Here is a 21,746-nt window from a genome sequence, read left to right on the forward strand (position 1 = left end):
CCAACAAAGCACAATCACTGCCTGCATGACACTCCGCTGCAAGTTCTCCTGGGTTACATGCTGCCCAACCCCCCCTTCCCGCACGACGCAGTGTCCACAGCGCACACCAAAGTGTCCCTGCGCAGCCTTCAGCTGCACTCATGCCACGCCACCCTCATGTCTATTTATAAGTGCGTCTGCCATGAGGAGGAACCGCAGGCACACACTGCAGAGGGTTGGCACGGCTAGGCAGCGACCCTCTTTAAAAGAGGCGGGGCGATAGCCCACAATGCTGTACAGAAGCAATGAGAAATATAATCCTGTGCCACCGCCATCAGGAGCTGCACACGTGCGCATAGCAATGGGGAACCTATGTGCCACACACTATTCATTCTATCAAGGTGTCTGCATGCCCCAGTCAGACCGCGTTTTTTTATAAATAGTCACAGGCAGGTACAACTCCGCAATGGGAATTCCGTGTGCACCCACAGCATGGGTGGCTCCCTGGAACCCACCGACTGTACATTAATGTATCCCATTGCAGTGCCCATCACAGCTGAGGTAACGTCCGATTAAATGCAGGTGGGCTTCGGCCCACACTGCATGCCCCAACCTGACGGGGCTTTTTAATTCATAGACACAGGCAGGTACAACTCCCTATTGTGAAGTCCCTGTGGACCGACAGCATGGGTGGGTGCCAGGAAGCCACCAGCGGCACATAAATATATCCCATAGCATTGCCCATCACAGCTGAAGTAATGTCATGTTAAATGCAGGTGGGCTTGGGCCCACACTGCATGCCCCAGTCAGACTGGGTTTCCTTAGAAGCTTACACTTGTAGTTACAACTCCGTGTGAACCGACAGCATGGGTGGCTCCCTGGAACCCACCGGCGGTACATAAATATATCCCATTGCAGTGCCCAGCACAGCTGATGTAATGTCAGCTGTAATGCAGGTGGGCAAAAAATTAATTGGATTACACTGTAGGCGAGGGCCCCAAAAAATTGGTGAATTGGATAATGTGGCTTAATTGGTAACTAGGCCTGGAGGCAGCCCAGTTAAAATAAAAATTGGTTCAGCTGCAAGTTTCAACGCTTTAATGAGCATTGAAACGTATAAAAATTGTTTACAAAAATTATATGACTGAGCCTTGTGGGCCTAAGAAAAATTGCCCGTTCGGCGTGATTACGTCAGGTTTCAGGAGGAGGAGGAGGAGGAGGAATATTATACACAGATTGATGAAGCTAAAAGGTCCACGTTTTTGATGGTGATAGAGAACAATGCTTCCATCAGCGGGTGCAGCCTACGTATTGCTTAGGTATCGCTGCTGTCCGCTGGTGAAGAAGAGAAGTCTGGGGAAATCCAGGCTTTGTTCATCTTGATGAGTGTAAGCCTGTCGGCACAGTCGGTTGACAGGCGGGTACGCTTATCCGTGATGATTCCCCCAGCCGCACTAAACACCCTCTCTGACAAGACGCTAGCCGCAGGACAAGCAAGCACCTCCAGGGCATACAGCGCGAGTTCAGGCCACGTGTCCAGCTTCGACACCCAGTAGTTGTAGGGGGCAGAGGCGTCACGGAGGACGTACGTGCGATCGGCTACGTACTCCCTCACCATCCTTTTACAGTGCTCCCGCCAACTCAGCCTTGACTGGGGAGCGGTGACACAGTGTTCCTGGGGAGCCATAAAGCTGGCAAAGGCCTTGGAGAATGTTCCACTGCCTGCGCTGTACATGCTGCCTGATCTCTGCGCCTCCCCTGCTACCTGGCCCTCGGAACTGCGCCTTCTGCCACTAGCGCTGTCGGATGGGAAGTTTACCATCAGTTTGTCCACCAGCGCCCTGTGGTATAGCATCATTCTGGAACCCCTTTCCTCTTCGGGAATGAGAGTGGAAAGGTTCTCCTTATACCGTGGGTCGAGCAGTGTGTACACCCAGTAATCCGTAGTGGCCAGAATGCGTGTAACGCGAGGGTCACGAGAAAGGCATCCTAACATAAAGTCAGCCATGTGTGCCAGGGTACCTGTACGCAACACATGGCTGTCCTCACTAGGAAGATAACTTTCAGGATCCTCCTCCTCCTCCTCCTCCGGCCATACACGCTGAAAGGATGACAGGTAAGCAGCATGGGTACCCTCAGCAGTGGGCCAAGCTGTCTCTTCCCCCTCCTCATGCTCCTCCCCCTCCTCCTCCTCCTCAACGCGCTGAGATATAGACATGAGGGTGCTCTGACTATCCAGCGACATACTGTCTTCCCACGTCTCCGTTTCCGAGTGCAAAGCGTCTGCCTTTATGCTTTGCAGGGAACTTCTCAAGAGGCATAGCAGAGGAATGGTGACGCTAATGATTGCAGCATCCCCGCTCACCATCTGGGTAGACTCCTCAAAGTTTCCAAGGACCTGGCAGATGTCTGCCAACCAGGCCCACTCTTCTGTAAAGAATTGAGGAGGCTGACTCCCACTACGCCGCCCATGTTGGAGTTGGTATTCCACTATAGCTCTACGCTGCTCATAGAGCCTGGCCAACATGTGGAGCGTAGAATTCCACCGTGTGGGCACGTCGCACAGCAGTCGGTGCACTGGCAGATTAAACCGATGTTGCAGGGTGCGCAGGGTGGCAGCGTCCGTGTGGGACTTGCGGAAATGTGCGCAGAGCTGGCGCACCTTTCCGAGCAGGTATGACAAGTGTGGGTAGCTTTTCAGAAAGCGCTGAACCACCAAATTAAAGACATGGGCCAGGCATGGTACGTGCGTGAGGCTGCCGAGCTGCAGAGCCGCCACCAGGTTACGGCCGTTGTCACACACGACCATGCCCGGTTGGAGGCTCAGCGGTGCAAGCCAGCGGTCGGTGGAAGAAGCATACACCGCCGAACATACCACCACCGAGCTGGGGCCCGCAATTCTGGGGGTGGGTAGGACGTGAGCGGTCCCAGGCTCTGACTCTGTCCCAGCCTCCACTAAATTCACCCAATGTGCCGTCAGGGAGATATAGTGGCCCTGCCCGCCTGTGCTTGTCCACGTGTCCGTTGTTAAGTGGACCTTGGCAGTAACCGCGTTGGTGAGGGCGCGTACAATGTTGCGGGAGACGTGGTCGTGCAGGGCTAGAACGGCACATCGGGAAAAGTAGTGGCAACTGGGAACCGAGTAGTGCGGGGCCGCCGCCGCCATCATGCTTTTGAAAGCCTCCGTTTCCACAAGCCTATACGGCAGCATCTCCAGGCTGATCAATTTGGCAATGTGCACGTTTAACGCGTGAGCGTGCGGGTGCGTGGCGGCGTACTTGCGCTTGCACTCAAACAGTGGCGCTAGCGACGTCTGGACGCTGCGCTGAGAGACATTGCTGGATGGGGCCGAGGACAGCGGAGGTGAGGGTGTGGGTGCAGGCCAGGAGACGGTAGTGCCTGTGTCCTCAGAGGGGGGTTGGATCTCAGTGGCAGGTTGGGGCACAGAGGGAGAGGCAGTGGTGCAAACCGGGGGCGGTGAACGGCCTTCGTCCCACCTAGTGGGGTGCTTGGCCATCATATGCCTGTGCATACTGGTGGTGGCTCCCCAGCTGATCTTGGCGCGACAAAGGTTGCACACCACTGTTCGTCGGTCGTCAGGCTTCTCTGTGAAAAACTGCCACACCATAGAGCACCTTGACCTCTGCAGGGTGGCATGGCGCGAGGGGGCGCTTTGGGAAACAGTTGGTGGATTATTCGGTCTGGCCCTGCCTCTACCCCTGGCCACCGCACTGGCTCGGCCTGTGCCCACACCCTGACTTGGGCCTCCGCGTCCTCGCCCGCATCCACGTCCTATGGGCCTACCCCTACCCCTCAGCATGGTGTATTACCAGTAGTGCAGAAACAGAACGCTGTAATTAAATGTGCCGCTTATTGGCCTGTGGTTGGAGGCTCACTTCGCTTACCGAACGCACAGCAGAGCCAGGAAATAATTTTGCGCAAGCCTGCTGTAACACTTAACTGGCTGCGTATGAATTAGGAGGACAACTACACCCTGCACAGACCCAGTACACTGAGGACAGTCACAGGCAGCCCAAATAGATTTTTTTTCCCAAATGTTTTTGGAAAGGCCCACTGCCTATATTCAATAAATATATGTCTTCTGTCCCTGCCTCACCGCTACTGGCCCTGGAGTATGTAAAATAACTGCAGACTGTTGCACTGTGGACAGGAATACAGCGGTGATGTAACAGCCAACACAGAGCCAGGAAATAATTTTGCGCAAGCCTGCTGTAACACTTAGCTGGCTGCGTATGAATTAGGAGGACAACTACCCCCAGCACAGACCCAGTACAAATGTTTTTGGAAAGGCCCACTGCCTATATTCAATAAATATATGTCTTCTGTCCCTGCCTCACCACCACTACTGGCCCTGGAGTATGTATAATTACTGCAGGGCGCAATGCTCTGCCCGTCCGATATACAAAAAAAGAAAAAAAAAGTGCAACAAGGGAAAAAGCAGCCTCCACACTACTGCACACGGTTAGATGTGGCCCTAAGAAGGACCGTTGGGGTTCTTGAAGCCTAAAATACTCCTAACACTCTCCCTATAGCAGCTCCGGCACCAACAGCACTTTCCCTCCTCTATGTCAGAATGCATCTGTGGCGAGCCGCGGGAGGGGCCGATTTATATACTCGGCTGACACCTGATCTCGCCAGCCACTCACTGCAGGGGGGTGGTATAGGGCTTGAACGTCGCAGGGGGAAGTTGTAATGCCTTCCCTGTCTTTCTATTGGCCAGAAAAGCGCGCTAACGCCTCAGAGATGAAAGTGAAAGTAACTCGAATATCGCGTGGTACTCGTCACGAGTAACGAGCATCTCGAACACGCTAATACTCGAACGAGTATCAAGCTCGGACGAGTACGTTCGCTCATCTCTAGTTGGGACCCATTAACTTTTCCTATTTATGACATAATCAATGCTCGTGCCAAATTTGATGTGTCTACGACATTGCGAAGTGAGAGAATCAGTGGCAGTGATGGAAATCAAACGATCTACGTTGGGGGGGCGTAACTGTCGACTACGCTCGCACGCGCGCCATTTATCGTAGGATAGTTTTACTATGCCTATAATCTTCCCAGGAGTGTACTCAACAACTTCCCAAAGTTTCATGGCGATCGGATGAATGGTGTAGTAGCGCATAAAGGACAAACAGACACACAGACAGACAGACAGACACGCATACATTCAATTTTATATATATAGATAACAACCAATCACAGCGCAGCTTTCATGTTACCTCAGTGGTATAATATATAACAACCAATCACAGCGCAGCTTTCATGTTACCTTAGCAGTATAAAATATAACAACCAAATCACAGCGCAGCTTTCATGTTACCTGAGCAGTAAGAGAAATAACAACCAATCACAGCGCAACTTTTATTCTGCCTCAGCAATATAAAAAATAGCAACCAATCACAGCGCAGCTTTCATGTTACCTTAGTGGTATAATATATAACAACCAATCACAGCACAGCTGTCATGCAACCTCAGTAGTATAAGAAGTAGCCACCAATCACAGCACAGCTTTCATGTTACCTCAGCAGTATAAGAAATAGCAACCAATCACAGCACAGCTTTCATGTTACCTCAGCATTCTCAATATCCAGCAATTGTCTTGCGAAACGTTCGGCGGATGCATCATTTTCTGGTTGAACACTCATCCCGTTGCTCGTAATGCCTTTTGCTTTCGTGCTTGAGATGGAAATCAAACGATCTTTGTCTGGGGGGGCATAACTGTCGACGATGCTCGCACGCGCGCCACCTATCGTAGGATAGTTGTACTATGCCTATAATCTTCCCAGGAGTGTACTCAGCAACTTCCCAAAGTCTCATGGCAATTGGATGAATGGTGTAGTAATGCATAAAGAACAGACAGACATACATTCATTTATATATATCAGGAAGTGAGAGAATTAGATTCCGTACGTAAAATTTGGATGCTAATTGTTTTGCGCTTAGAATTGAATAATCGACTTGGGACCCATTAGCTTTTCCTATTTATGACATTCAATTCCCGTGCCAAATTCCAAGTTTCTATGTGAGAAAATTACATTCCGTACGTAAAATTTGGAAGGCTAATTCTTTTACGCATAGAATTGAATAATGGAGTTGGGACCCATTAGCTTTTCCTATTTATGACATAATCAATGCCCGTGCCAAATTTCAAGTTTCTATGTGAGAAAATTACATTTCGTACGTAAAATTTGGACGCTAATTCTTTGGCGCATAGAATTGAATAATCGAGTTGGGACCCATTAGCTTTTCCTATTTATGACATAATCAATGGTCGTGCCAAATTTCAAGTTTCTATGACATTGGGAAGCGAGAAAATTAGATTCCGTATGTAAAATTTGGACGCTAATTCTTTGGTGCTTAGAATTGAATAATCGACTTGGGACCCATTAGCGTTTCCTATTTATGACATATTCAATGCCCGTGCCAAATTTCAAGTTTCTATGTGAGAAAATTAGATTCCGTATGTAAAATTTGGACGCTAATTCTTTGGCGCATGGAATTAAATAATCGAGTTGGGACCCATTAGCGTTTTCTATTTATGACATACTAGCGTACCCGTTGCGCGTTGCCACGAAGACAGACATACATACATACATTCGTTTTTATATATCTAGATAAAAACCAATGCCAGCGCAGCTTTCAAGTTACCTCAGTGGTATAATATATAACAACCAATCACAGCACAGCAGCTTTCATGTTACCTCAGCAGTATAATATATAGCAACCAATCACAGCATAGCTTTCATGTTACCTCAGCAGTATAGGAAATAGCAACCAATTAGAGCACAGCTTTCATTTTACCTCAGCAGTATAAGAAATAGCAACCAATCACAGCACAGCTTTCATTTTACCTCAGCATTCTCAATATCCAGCAATTGTCTTGCGAAACGTTCGGCGGATGCATCATTTTGTAGCTGAACACGCATCCCATTGCTCGTAATGCCTTTTGCTTTTGTGCTTGAGATGGAAATCAAACGATCTTTGTCTGGGGGGCATAACTGTCGACGATGCTCGCAGGATAGTTGTACTATGCCAGTAATCTTCCCAGGAGTGTACTCAACAACTTCCCAAAGTTTCATGGCGATTAGATGAATGGTGTAGTAGCGCAAAAAGGACAGACAGACATACATTCCTTTTTATATAAATAGGTGACATCAGGAAGTGAGAGAATTAGATTCCGTACGTAAAATTTGGATGCTAATTCTTTTGCACTTAGAATTGAATAATTGAATTGGGACCCATTAACTTTTCCTATTTATGACATAATCAATGCTCATGCCAAATTTCAAGTTTCTATGACATTGGAAAGCGAGAAAATTAGATTCCGTACGTAAAATTTGGACGCTAATTCTTTTGCGCTTAGAATTGAATAATCGAGTTGGGACCCATTAACTTTTCCTATTTATGACATAATCAGTGCTCATGCCAAATTTCATGTTTCTACGACATCGCGAAGTGAGAGAATTAGTGGCAGTGATGGAAATCAAACAATCTTTGTGGGGGGGTGTAACTGTCGACGACGCTCGCACGCGCGCCATTTATCATAGCATAATTGTACTATGCCTATAATCTTCCCAGGAGTGTACTCAACAACTTCCCAAAGTTTCATGGCGATCGGATGAATGGTGTAGTAGCACATAAAGGACAAACAGACACGCAGACATACATCCAATTTTATATATATAGATTCAATGCCCGTGCCAAATTTCAAGTTTCTATGTGAGAAAATTACATTTTGTACGTAAAATTTGGACGCTAATTCTTTGGCGCATAGAATAGAATAATCGAGTTGGGACCCATTAGCTTTTCCTATTTATGGCATAATCAATGCCCGTGCCAAATTTCAAGTTTCTTTGTGAGAAAATTACATTTCGTACGTAAAATTTGGACGCTAATTCTTATGCGCATAGAATTGAATAATCGAGTTGGGACCCATTAGCGTTTCCTATTTATGACATATTCAATGCTCGTGCCAAATTTCAAGTTTCTATGTGAGAAAATTAGATTCCGTACGGAAAATTTGGACGCTAATTCTTTGGCGCATAGAATTGAATAATCGTGTTGGGACCCATTAGCTTTTCCTTTTTATGACATAATCAATACTCGTGCCAAATTTCAAGTTTCTATGACATTGGGAAGCGAGAAAATTAGATTCCGTACGTAAAATTTGTACGCTAATTCTTTGGCGCTTAAAATTGAATAATCGAGTTGGGACCCATTAATTTTTCCTATTTATGACATAATCAATGCTCGTGGCAAATTTCATGTTTCTACAACATCGGGAAGTGAGAGAATTAGTGGCAGTGATGGAAATCAAACGATCTTTGTGGGGGGGTGTAACTGTCGACGACGCTCGCACGCGCGCCATTTATCATAGCATAATTGTACTATGCCTATAATCTTCCCAGGAGTGTACTCAACAACTTCCCAAAGTTTCATGGCGATCGGATGAATGGTGTAGTAGCGCATAAAGGACAAACAGACAGACACGCAGACATACATTCAATTTTATACATATAGATAACAGCTAGAGATGAGCGAACGTACTCGTCCGAGCTTGATATTCGTGCGAATATTAGGGTGTTCGGGATGCTCGTTACTCGTAACGAGTACCACGCGGTGTTCCGGTTACTTTCAGTTTCCTCTCTGAGACGTTAGCGCGCTTTTCTGGCCAATTGAAAGACAGGGAAGGCATTACAACTTCCCCCTGTGACGTTCAAGCCCTTATACCACCCCCCTGCTGTGAGTGGCTGGGGAGATCTGATGTCACCCGAGTATAAAAATCGGCCCCTCCCGCGGCTCGGCTCAGATGCCTTGTGAGTTAGCTGAGGGACAGTGGTATCGTGCTGGAGCTGCTGTAGGGAGAGCGTTAGGAGTTAGTGTAGGCTTCAAGAACCCCAACGGTCCTTCTGAGGGCCACATCTAATAGTGTGCAGTACTGTCCAGGCTGTCCTCACTAGGAAGATCACTTTCAGGATCCTCCTCCTCCTCCTCCTCCTCCTCCTCTGGCCATATACGCTGAAAGGATGACAGGCAAGCAGCATGGGTACCCTCAGCAGTGGGCCAAGCTGTCTCTTCCCCCTCCTCCTCATGCTCCTCCCCCTCCTCCTCCTCCTGAACGCGCTGAGATATAGACATGAGGGTGCTCTGACTATCCAGCGACATACTGTCTTCCCACGTCTCCGTTTTCGAGTGCAAAGCGTCTGCCTTTATGCTTTGCAGGGAACTTCTCAAGAGGCATAGCAGAGGAATGGTGACGCTAATGATTGCAGCATCCCCGCTCACCATCTGGGTAGACTCCTCAAAGTTTCCAAGGACCTGGCAGATGTCTGCCAACCAGGCCCACTCTTCTGTAAAGAATTGAGGAGGCTGACTCCCACTACGCCGCTCATGTTGGAGTTGGTATTCCACTATAGCTCTACGCTGCTCATAGAGCCTGGCCAACATGTGGAGCGTAGAGTTCCACCGTGTGGGCACGTCGCACAGCAATCGGTGCACTGGCAGATTAAACCGATGTTGCAGGGTCCGCAGGGTGGCAGCGTCCGTCTTGGAGTTGCGGAAACGTGCGCTGACCCGGCGCACCTTTCCGAGCAGGTATGACAAGTGTGGGTAGCTTTTCAGAAAGCGCTGAACCACCAAATTAAAGACATGGGCCAGGCATGGCACGTGCGTGAGGCTGCCGAGCTGCAGAGCCTCCACCAGGTTACTGCCGTTGTCACACACGACCATGCCCGGTTGGAGGCTCAGCGGCGCAAGCCAGCGGTCGGTCTGCTCTGTCAGACCCTGCAGCAGTTCGTGGGCCGTGTGCCTCTTCTCTCCTAAGCTGAGTAGTTTCAGCACGGCCTGCTGACGCTTGCCCACCGCTGTGCTGCCGAGCCGCGCGACACCGACTGCTGGCGACGTGCTGCTGCTGACACATCTTGATTGCGAGACAGAGGTTGCGTAGGAGGAGGAGGAGGGTGGTTTAGTGGAAGAAGCATACACTGCCGCAGATACCACCACCGAGCTGGGGCCCGCATTTCTGGGGGTGGGTAGGACGTGAGCGGTCCCAGGCTCTGACTCTGTCCCAGCCTCCACTAAATTCACCCAATGTGCCGTCAGGGAGATATAGTAGCCCTGCCCGCCTGTGCTTGTCCACGTGTCTGTTGTTAAGTGGACCTTGGCAGTAACCGCGTTGGTGAGGGCGCGTATAATGTTGCGGGAGACGTGGTCGTGCAGGGCTGGGACGGCACATCGGGAAAACTAGTGGCAACTGGGAACCGAGTAGCGCCGGGCCGCCGCCATCATGCTTTTGAAAGCCTCCGTTTCCACAAGCCTATACGGCAGCATCTCCAGGCTGATCAATTTGCACGTTTAACGCTTGAGCGTGCGGGTGCATGGCGGCGTGCTTGCACTCAAACAGTGGCGCTAGCGACATCTGGACGCTGAGAGGGGGGTTGGATCTCAGTGGCAGGTTGGGGCACAGGGGGAGAGGCAGTGGTGCAAACCGGAGGCGGTGAATGGCCTTCGTCCCACCTTGTGGGGTGCTTGGCCATCATATGCCTGCGCATGCTGGCGGTAGTGGCTCCCCAGCTGATCTTGGTGCGACAAAGGTTGCACACCACTGTTCTTCGGTCATCAGGCGTCTCTGAAAAACTGCCACACCGTAGAGCACCTTGACCTCTGCAGGGTGGCATGGCGCAAGGGGGCGCTTTGGGAAATAGTTGGTGGATTATTCGGTCTGGCCCTGCCTCTACCCCTGGCTACCGCACTGGCTCGGCCTGTGCCCACACCCTGACTTGGGCCTCCGCGTCCTCGCCCGCGTCCACGTCCTCTAGGCCTACCCCTACCCCTCAGCATGGTGTATTACCAGTAGTGCAGAAACAGAACGCTGTAATTAAATGTGCCGCTTATTGGCCTGTAGTTGGAGGCCGACTTCGCTTACGGAACGCCAGGAAATAATTTTGCGCAAGCCTGCTGTAACACTTAGCTGGCTGCGTATGAATTAGGAGGACAACTACACCCAGCACAGACCCAGAACACTGAGGACAGTCACAGGCAGCCCAAATAAATTTTTTTCCCCAAATGTTTTTGCAAAGGTCCACTGCCTATATTCAATAAATATGTCTTCTGTCCCTGCGTCACCACTACTGGCCCTGGAGTATGTAAAATAACTGCAGACTGTTGCACTGTGGACTGGAATACAGCGGTGATTTAACAGCCAACACAGAGCCAGGAAATAATTTTGCGCAAGCCTGCTGTAACACTTAGCTGGCTGCGTATGAATTAGGAGGACAACTACACCCAGCACAGACCCAGTACACTGAGGACAGTCACAGGCAGCCCAAATAGATTTTTTTCCCCAAATGTTTTTGGAAAGGCCCACTGCCTATACACACTGTATATGTCTTCTGTCCCTGCGTCACCACTACTGGCCCTGGAGTATGTAAAATAACTGCAGACTGTTGCACTGTGGACTGGAATACAGCGGTGATTTAACAGCCAACACAGAGCCAGGAAATAATTTTGCGCAAGCCTGCTGTAACACTTAGCTGACTGCGTATGAATTAGGAGGACAACTACACCCAGCACAGACCCAGAACACTGAGGACAGTCACAGGCAGCCCAAATAAATTTTTTTCCCCAAATGTTTTTGCAAAGGTCCACTGCCTATATTCAATAAATATGTCTTCTGTCCCTGCGTCACCACTACTGGCCCTGGAGTATGTAAAATAACTGCAGACTGTTGCACTGTGGACTGAAATACAGCGGTGATTTAACAGCCAACACAGAGCCAGGAAATAATTTTGCGCAAGCCTGCTGTAACACTTAGCTGGCTGCGTATGAATTAGGAGGACAACTACACCCAGCACAGACCCAGTACACTGAGGACAGTCACAGGCAGCCCAAATAGATTTTTTCCCCAAATGTTTTTGGAAAGGCCCACTGCCTATATTCAATATATATATGTCTTCTGTCCCTGCCTCACAATATATGTCTTCTGTCCCTGCCTCACCACCACTGCTGGCCCTGGAGTATGTATAATTACTGCAGGGTGCAATGCTCTGCACGGCCGATATACAAAAAAAAAGTGCAACAAGGGAAAAAGCAGCCTCCACAGTACTGCACACGGCTAGATGTGGCCCTAAGAAGGACCGTTGGGGTTCTTGAAGCAAAAAATACTCCTAACACTCTCCCTATAGCAGCTCCGGCACCAACAGCACTTTCCCTCCTCTATGTCAGAACAAATCTGTGGCGAGCCGCGGGAGGGGCCGATTTTTATACTCGGGTGACACCTGATCTCGCCAGTCACTCACTGCAGGGGGGTGGTATAGGGCTTGAACGTCGCAGGAAGTTGTAATGCCTTCCCTCTTCTATTGGCCAGAAAAGCGCGCTAACGTCTCAGAGATGAAAGTGAAAGTAACTCGAACATCGCGTGGTACTCGTCACGAGTAACGAGCATCTCGAACATGCTAATACTCGAACGAGTATCAAGCTCGGACGAGTACGTTCGCTCATCTCTATTTATGACATATTCAATGCTCTTGCCAAATTTCAAGTTTCTATGACGTTGGAAAGTGAGAGAATAAGATTCCGTACGTAAAATTTGGACACTAATTCTTTTGAGCTTACAATTGAATAATCAAGTTGCGACCCATTAACTTTACCTATTTCTGACATAATCAATGCTCGTGCCAAATTTCAAGTTTCTATGACATTGGAAAGTGAGAGAATGAAATTCCATACGTAAAGTTTGGACGCTAATTCTTTGGCGCTTAGAATTAAATAATCAAATTGGGACCTATTAACTTTTCCTATTTCTGACATAATCAATGCTCGTGCCAAATTTGAAGTTTCTACGACATTGGAAAGTGACAGAAATAGATTCCGTATGTAAACTTTGGACGCTAATTCTTTTGCGCTCAGAATTGAATAATCGAGTTGGGACCCATTAACTTTACCTATTTATGACATAAACAGTGCTCGTGCCAAATTTCAAGTTTCTATGACATTGGAAAGTGAAAGAATTAAATTCCGTACATAAAATTTGGACGCTAATTCTTTGGCGCTTAGAATTAAATAATTGAGTTTGGACCTATTAACTTTTCCTATTTCTGACATATTCAATGCTCGCGCCAAATTTCAAGTTTCTATGACATTGGAAAGTGAGAGAATTAGATTCCGTACGTAAAATTTGGACGCTAATTCTTTTGCGCTTAGAATTGAATAATCAAGTTGGGACCTATTAATTTTACCTATTTATGACATTATCAATGCTCTTGCAAATTTTAAGCTTCTATGACATTGGGAAGTGAGAGAATTAGATTCCGTACTTAAAATTTGGACGCTAATTCTTTTGCGCTTAGAACTGAATAATCAAGTTGGGATCTATTACCTTTAGCTATTTATGACATAATCAATGCTCGTGCCAAATTTCAAGTTTCTATGACATTGAAAAGAGAGAGAATTAAATTCCGTACGTAAAATTTGGACGCTAATTCTTTTGCGCTTAGAATTGAATAATTGAGTTTGGACCCATTAGCTTTTCCTATTTAGGACATAATCAATGCTCGTGCCAAATTTCAAGTTTTTAGGATATCGGGAAGTGAGAGAATTGGTGGCAATGATGGAAATCGAACGATCTACGTGGGGGGGGGCGTAACTGTCAACGCTCGCACGTGCGCCACTTATCATAGGATAGTTGTACTATGCCTATAATCTTCCCAGGAGTGTACTCAACAACTTCCCGAAGTTTCATGGCGATCGGATGAATGGTGTAGTAGCGCATAAAGGACAAACAAACAAACAGACAGACATACATTCAATTTTATATATATAGACTAGCTTACCCGTCGCGCGTTGCTGCGAAGACAGACAGACATACATTCATTCGTTTTTATATATCTAGATAACAACCAATCACAGCGCAGCTTTCATGTTACCTCAGTGGTATAATATATAACAACCAATCACAGCACAGCTTTCATGTTACCTCAGCAGTAAGAGAAATAACAACCAATCACAGCGCAACTTTTATTCTGCCACAGCAATATAAAAAATAGCAACCAATCACAGCGCAGCTTTCATGTTACCTCAGCGGTATAATATATAACAACCAATCACAGCGCAGCTTTCATGTTACCTCATCGGTATAATATATAACAACCAATCACAGCACAGCTTTCATGTTACCTCAGTGGTATAATATATAACAACGAATCGCAGCGCAGCTTTCATGTTACCTCAGTAAAATATATAACAACCAATCACAGCACAGCTTTCATGTTACCTCAGTATAATATATAACAACCAATCACAGCGCAGCTTTCATGTTACATCTGCGGTATTATATATAGCAACCAATCACAGCGCAGCTTTCATGTTACCTCAGTGGTATAATATATAACAACGAATCGCAGCACAGCTTTCATGCAACCTCAGTTGTATAAGAAGTAGCCACCAATCACAGCACAGCTTTCATGTTACCTCAGCAGTATAAGAAATAGCAACCAATCACAGCACAGCTTTCATTTTACCTCAGCAGTATAATATATAACAACCAAGCACAGCGCAGCTTTCATTTTACCTCATCATTCTCAATATCCAGCAATTGTCTTGCGAAACGTTCGGTGGATGCAACATTTTGTGGTTGAACACGCATCCCGTTGCTCGTAATGCCTTTCGCTTTCGTGCTTGAGATGGAAATCAAACGATCTTTGTCTGGGGGGCATAACTGTCGATGATGCTCGCACGCGCTCCACCGATTGTAGGATAGATGTATTATGCCAGTAATCTTAGGAGGAGTGTACTCAACAACTTCCCAAAGTCTCATGGCAATTGGATGAATGGTGTAGTAGCGCATAAAGGACAGACAGACAGACATACATTCATTTATATATATCAGGAAGTGAGAGAATTAGATTCCGTACGTAAAAGTTGGACGCTAATTCTTTTGCGCATAGAATTGAATAATCGAGTTGGGACCCATTAGCTTTTCCTATTTATGACATAATCAATGCTCCTGCCAAATTTCACGTTCTATGACACCGGAAAGTGAGAAAATTTGATTCCGTACGTAAAATTTGGACGCTAATTCTTTTGCGCTAGAATTGAATAATCGAGTTGGGACCCATTAGCTTTTCCTATTTATGACATATTCAATGCCCGTGCCAAATTTCAAGTTTCTATGTGAGAAAATTACATTCCGTACGTAAAATTTGGACGCTAGTTTTTTTGCGCATAGAATTGAATAATAGAGTTGGGACCCATTAACTTTTCCTATTTATGACATATTCAATGCCCGTGCCAAATTTAATGTTTCTATGTGAGAAAATTACATTCCGTACGTAAAAATTTGGACGCTAATTCTTTGGCGTATAGAATTGAATAATCGAGTTGGGACCCATTAGCTTTTCCTATTTATGACATAATCAATGCTCGTGCCAAATTTCAAGTTTCTATGACATTGGGAAGTGAGAAAATTAGATTCCGTACGTACAATTTGGACGCTAATTCTTTGGCACATAGAATTGAATAATCGAGTTTGGACCCATTACCTTTTCCTATTTATGACATAGTCAATGCTAGTGCCAAATTTCATGTTTCTACAACATCGGGAAGTGAGAGAATTAGTGGCAATGATGGAAATCGAACGATCTACGTGGGTGGGGGGTCGTAACTGTCGACGACGCTCGCGCGCGCTATTTATCATAGCATAAATGTACTATACCTATAATCTTCCCAGGAGTGTACTCAACAACTTCCCAAAGTTTCATGGCGATCGGATGAATGGTGTAGTAGCGCATAAAGGACAAACAGACAGACAGAGACACACACGCATACATTCAATTTTATATATATAGATAATCAATAAAAGTTCAATTTTAGTTCTTTTTCGGTGATTAATTTCCTCATGGATCCGAACCATTAGGGGAGGTGAATAGTGACGATTATGGGCCCGGGGTCCATTCACCGCGGTCCCCTGTGACATCTCCTGCTTCTCGGCTACCTTCAATAGCCAGGGGATTTCAAATGTCCCGCGATGATCCGGTCTTCTGCATATACGTCTCCATATTTCCTTTGGCGCACATGCGCAAAAGACATCCGAAGGTCCTTTTCGGAACCAGATCGTCGCGACATGGGGGTGAGTAGTTTCAGCGCCCCTCATGGATGCTATCCATGAGCGAAGCTGAAACTCTATTTCTTTTTTTTACTTTTTATTTACTTTAATGTGATCGCTCAGTATTTCCTATGGGAGCGTTAAAAAAACATATCAAAATCAAATGCCATGTGATTTTCAAGCGAGTGCAATGCGTTTTTAATGCAGGTTACTATGGAGACGACTGGAACCAGGAAGTGCAGAGGAGAACAAAAACCAATGTAAAAACAAGTGTTTTTCACTAACCAAAATCGCACTCGCCCATGTGACTTAAACATTACAGTACTGCACCTCTTTCAAGTACTTAGAGCAGAATCTCCTCTTTGTTAAGCTGCCTACAATTCCTCAGTGATCACAGCAGGAAATTGAATATAACATAAAATCTAATGTTGCATGGTATAAACAATAAAGAAATAACTCACCTGTTTTCTTTATAGTAGCACAACCTTTAGTAACTGCAGATTTTTCACTAATGCCAAAAAAATTTTCAGAAAACACTCTGAAGTAGTAGGAATTTCCAATGATTAAGTCCGAAACAGTACAGTTAGTTTGATGATAGTTCTCAAGAACTGTAAACCATTCCTAAAACATGAAAAATATAAAAATAAAAAAGCTGAACATATGTGAATCAGTGAGAGTAGTTAATGCATTTACAGTATTTTGTGTATTTTCAAAAATGTTGAATGTTTTCCATTCTCAAACTAATAAATAGTAAAGGCAGAATGTTATTTATGAATGGCCCAAAATTGAAACCATAAAAATACACAACAGAATTACTATTTATCTTTCTTTCCTTCCCAGAAAGAGTTAGGCTGGCTGTCCACGGACGATACTTCATAGCGTGATCCGCGGTGATAAATCGCACGCGGATCACACTTGAAAAGCTTTCCATAGGATAACTATGGAAAGCGCAGCCCAATGTACATGAGCGGGAAATATATAGGGATTTTCCGCTCGAGTCTAAAAATCGCGGCATGCCGCGACTTGCCACGATTCTCTGCAATTAACCAATCATTATGATAGGTTCATCGTAGCAAATCGTGGTGACTTTAGTGTGCTCCTGCGGCGGCTCTTATGGACAGACAGCCTTAGACCCAATCCCACCCTGCCTGCAACCGAGGACTCTGCGTACCTGTGCGGGAAGTCGGAGGCGTCCGCACGGACCTGCCCACTTCCGCGTTATCTGTACTGCAGATGGTCCGCATGGTGTGCTGTCGGACATGCGCAGTACAGAATTTTTATGTTTTAAATCTACTGCTTTCCCGCGAATCCGCAATCCGTCCGCAGTGTCAGCTTGTGGTCAGCTGCGAATCGGACAGCTTCTATTGATTTCAGTGGAAGGCGTCAATACAGGCACCGCACAAAATTGGAGCATGCTGTGATTTGTTTTCCGGACCAAAAGGTCCACAAAACAAATCTGCATGCTTAAATCCATTTGCGGACGTCCATGCTTCTCTAGGGCGGCTTGATATGCGGATCTCCCACGCGGATTCCTCAAATCAAATCTGCCCATGGACAATGGGCCTCAATAAAATCCATTAGCAAGTGATATGTACCCCATAGTGGAAGTGAAAAGCACAACTTGTTCTGCAAAAAAGCAAGCTATTATACAGCTACATTAACAGGAAAATAGAAAAGATTTGAGTTTTGGAGTGCCAGGATAAAGGGTTAAAAAATAGGATTAAGAAACCTAATGAAAAACCAGAACAAAAGACGTATATGGGTACCTTAATTATCCGCATGTGGATTTTGCCTGTTGAAAGGGCTAAATCTATTGGTGCATCTGAGGAAAAATATGCAACATAATATGCGTCCTAGTAACAGATTTCTGCCATGGTTTTGGAGAAGAAATCTATGCAGAAAACTCCATATCAGATTCCACTGTGTAAACATACCCTAAGAGCAAGAGACTGTCTGTAAGGGCTTATTCATGCGAGTATATATCAGCCGGCCAATATACGCTACCATCTGATGCTTTGCATTCCAATGCATCAGATTACACGGGCGTATTGCTGCGACTAGAAAGCGCCCAGCTGGGCGCTTTTACACCGGACAGGAAGGATAGTCCTCCTATGGGAGCTGATGACAGCGGCCGGAGAAGGGAGGTGAAAGAGAGTTTAGCAGCATGACTGCTAAACTCCCCCCCCCCCTTCTCTTCTTCTCTCCACCCCTTGCCGCTGTTTGCTGGCTGCGAGGAGGATGGCGGGAGCTTAGCTCCGCCCCCATCCCGCCACCTCTTATTGCAAACAGCCGGAGGGGAGGAGAGAGGAGGTGAGCCGGCGAGGAAGAGGGAAGGGGGAGACAGCTTAGCAGAGCTTCCCCTGCCCAACGGCATATATGCCAAGCCGGTGCATCACATGATAGTGTATGTCGGACGGCCGTGAAAACGCCAGTCAATATACGCTCGTGTGAATAAGCCCTAAAGGTGTTTTCACATATGGCATTGCTGCAGTTTCACCTTTAGCAGATCTGCTGCAAATCAACAGCAAAATCTTACAAGAAATGTATATTTAGCTGTAGATTAGAGGTTGTTGTAATGGTTGATTTGCTGAAAGATTTTAAAAGTGCTCTGGATACCTTTTTGTATTTTTTTAAGAAACAGTATTATATATTATGGGTACTAGATCGCTTTATATGAGCCAATGAACAAGGATGTATTCTGATATATGAATTCTGTACTAAAAATGTCTTTTCTCTGTTGATTGCACCACTCAAGCTTATCCTAGCCGATACATAAGTAATTAGAAGAGTAATCAGAAATTAGAAGAATGGGGTAAATAGCAAAGTCTGTGTGTAAAAGCTTGTCAGGGCCCCTTCACAGAGGCATATTTGCATTTGTTTGCGACTCAGTGCTGCGTTTTTGCGTACCGAGCCATGATTTTTTTGCGTGCATATCGACATATGTACTTTTTCTGCCCGCAGTATATGTTCATTTGCATGCCGCAAACAAGTTCAAATGGATAATTAGTTTCAGATTCCTTCTTTTTCTAGTGAAATTGCACAGCATACTACGCATCACCTTGTGCATTGTGCCCAGATTTAGGCATTCCCTATTGACTTCTAAGGGGACTTTTGGTGCATAAATGCACAGAAAAGTAGAGCATGCTGCATTTTATTTGCGCAAAATACGGAAATGTGAACAAACCGATTGAAAATCAATTGGTTCTATTCTCTGTGTATTGCGCCCATGTGAAGGAGCCCACACTTTAAATAGCAAAATTTTGTTTAGGAAACATTCAAAATAGCAAATCCTTACTCCAGTTTTTTTATCAGACTTCTGCACAGTATAACCAGTAATTTCTGTGTTACCATCGTCTGTTGGTGGGGTCCACTCCAGAGCCGCATTAAATCCCCACACATCCGCAACCTTAATACTTTTGGGGGGACCAGGATGTTCTTCAATAAAACAATACAGTAAAACAAAAAGTGTTAAAAAAAATGTGTTACAATTGTGGAAATTATGTTAAAAACATGTTAATGACATAATTCACATGACATTTTATGGTTTAGAAATACTGTGCTTTTTGAATATGGGTATTATTTGATCTATTATAAATAGAGATGAGCGAACGTACTCGTCCGAGCTTGATATTTGTGCGAATATTAGGGTGTTCGGGATGCTCGTTACTCGTAACGAGTACCACGCGGTGTTCCGGTTACTTTCAGTTTCCTCTCTGAGACGTTAGCGCGCTTTTCTGGCCAATTGAAAGACAGGGAAGGCATTACAACTTCCCCCTGTGACGTTCAAGCCCTATACCACCCCCCTGCTGTGAGTGGCTGGGGAGATCTGATGTCACCCGAGTATAAAAATCGGCCCCTCCCGCGGCTCGGCTCAGATGCCTTGTGAGTTAGCTGAGGGACAGTGGTATCGTGCTGGAGCTGCTGTAGGGAGAGCGTTAGGAGTTAGTGTAGGCTTCAAGAACCCCAACGGTCCTTCTGAGGGCCACATCTAATAGTGTGCAGTACTGTGTTAGCACTGTATTTTTTTTTTTTTTTTCAAAATTGGATTTGCAGAGCATTGCGCCCTGCAATAGGGACAGAAGTGGTGGTTAGGCAGGGAGAGTGTTAGCAGTGAGTGTAGGCTTCAAGAACCCCAACGGTCCTTTCTAGGGCCACATCTATCCGTGTGCAGTACTGTCCAGGCTGCTGTTAGCAGTGTTGCATTTTTTTTTTCTTTCTCAAAACCGGCTGTGCAGACCATTGCACCCGGCATTAATACTACAGGGATAGAATTGTGTAGGCAGGGCCAGAAGACATACATTATTCATTGAATACACCCAGTGTGGCTTGTCCTTTGAAAAACAAGGGAAAAAATTCTATTTCGCCTGCCTCTGACAGTCCTCAGGGCAATGGGTACGTGTGTGCTGCGTGCAGAACGTTAAAAAAAATCAGACGCAGCCAGCTACGTTTTACTGCAGGCTTGCGCCAATTTTTTTCCTGCATGGGAAATCCCTGATCTGCTGTAGCGAATAACTTTGCATCACTGCAGTTCTCTGACACATTTGCAGGGCCACAACACAGTTATTAAACTTAGTAGTATTCATTGAATACACGCAGTGTGGCTTGTCCTTTGAAAAACAAGGGAAAAAATTCTATTTTGGCTGCAGGCTTGCGCCAATTTCTTTCCTGCATGGGAAATCCCTGATCTGCTGTAGCGAATAACTTTGCATCACTGCAGTTCTGTGACACATTTGCAGGGCCACAACACAGTTATTAAACTTAGTAGTATTCATTGAATACACGCAGTGTGGCTTGTCCTTTGAAAAACAAGGGAAAAAATTCTATTTTGGCTGCAGGCTTGCGCCAATTTCTTTCCTGGCTTGGAAATCACTGGTAATACAGCATGCTGAGGGGTAGGGGTAGGCCTAGAGGACGTGGACGCGGCCGAGGACGCGTAGGCCCAAGTGAGGGTGTGGGCACAGGCCGAGCTCCTGATCCAGGTGTGTCGCAGCCGACTTCTGCGCGATTAGGAGAGAGGCACGTTTCTGGCGTCCCCACATTCATCGCCCAATTAATGGGTCCACGCGGGAGACCTTTATTAGAAAATGAGCAGTGTGAGCAGGTCCTGTCGTGAATGGCAGAAAGTGCTTCGAGCAAGCTATCATCTACCCAGAGTTCTGCGCCGTCCAGTGCTGCAAATCCGAATCCTCTGTCTGCTGCTCCTTCTTCCTCCCAGCCTCCTCACTCCACTACAATGACACATGCTCAGGAGCGGGAAGACTCCCAGGAACTGTTCTCGGGCCCCTGCTCAGATTGGGCAGCAGTGGTTCCTCTCCCACCAGAGGAGTTTATCGTCACTGATGCACAACCATTGGAAAGTTCCCGGGGTCCGGGGGATGAGGCTGGGGACTTCCGGCAACTGTCTCAAGACCTTTCAGTGGGTGAGGAGGACGATGACGATGAGACACAGTTGTCTTGCAGTGAGGTAGTAGTAAGGGCAGTAAGTCCGAGGGAGGAGCGCACAGAGGATTCGTAGGAAGAGCAGCAGGACGATGAGGTGACTGACCCCATCTGGTGTGCAACGCCTACTCAGGACAGGTCTTCAGAGGGGCAGGCAAGGGCAGCAGCAGGGCAGGTTGCAAGAGGCAGTGCGGTGGCCAGGGGTGGA

At 46.4% G+C, this 21,746-nt stretch overlaps 1 protein-coding gene across 1 annotated transcript in view; it reads right to left on the minus strand.

Moving 5' to 3' along the window:
• The window catches only part of LOC136633167 (myosin-binding protein H-like), a 379,268-nt gene that overhangs the window by 49,313 nt on the left and 308,209 nt on the right, over positions 1-21,746 (minus strand). The window contains exons 6-7 of the mRNA XM_066608696.1: positions 19,395-19,534; positions 16,561-16,720 (exon numbers count right to left, since the gene is read on the minus strand). Of these exons, the coding sequence (XP_066464793.1) occupies positions 16,561-16,720; positions 19,395-19,534 (300 nt within the window). The remainder of the gene's footprint in view (positions 1-16,560; positions 16,721-19,394; positions 19,535-21,746) is intronic.

The sequence above is a fragment of the Eleutherodactylus coqui genome, chromosome 1, assembly GCF_035609145.1.
Source record: "Eleutherodactylus coqui strain aEleCoq1 chromosome 1, aEleCoq1.hap1, whole genome shotgun sequence".
NCBI classification, from domain to species: Eukaryota; Metazoa; Chordata; class Amphibia; order Anura; family Eleutherodactylidae; genus Eleutherodactylus; species Eleutherodactylus coqui.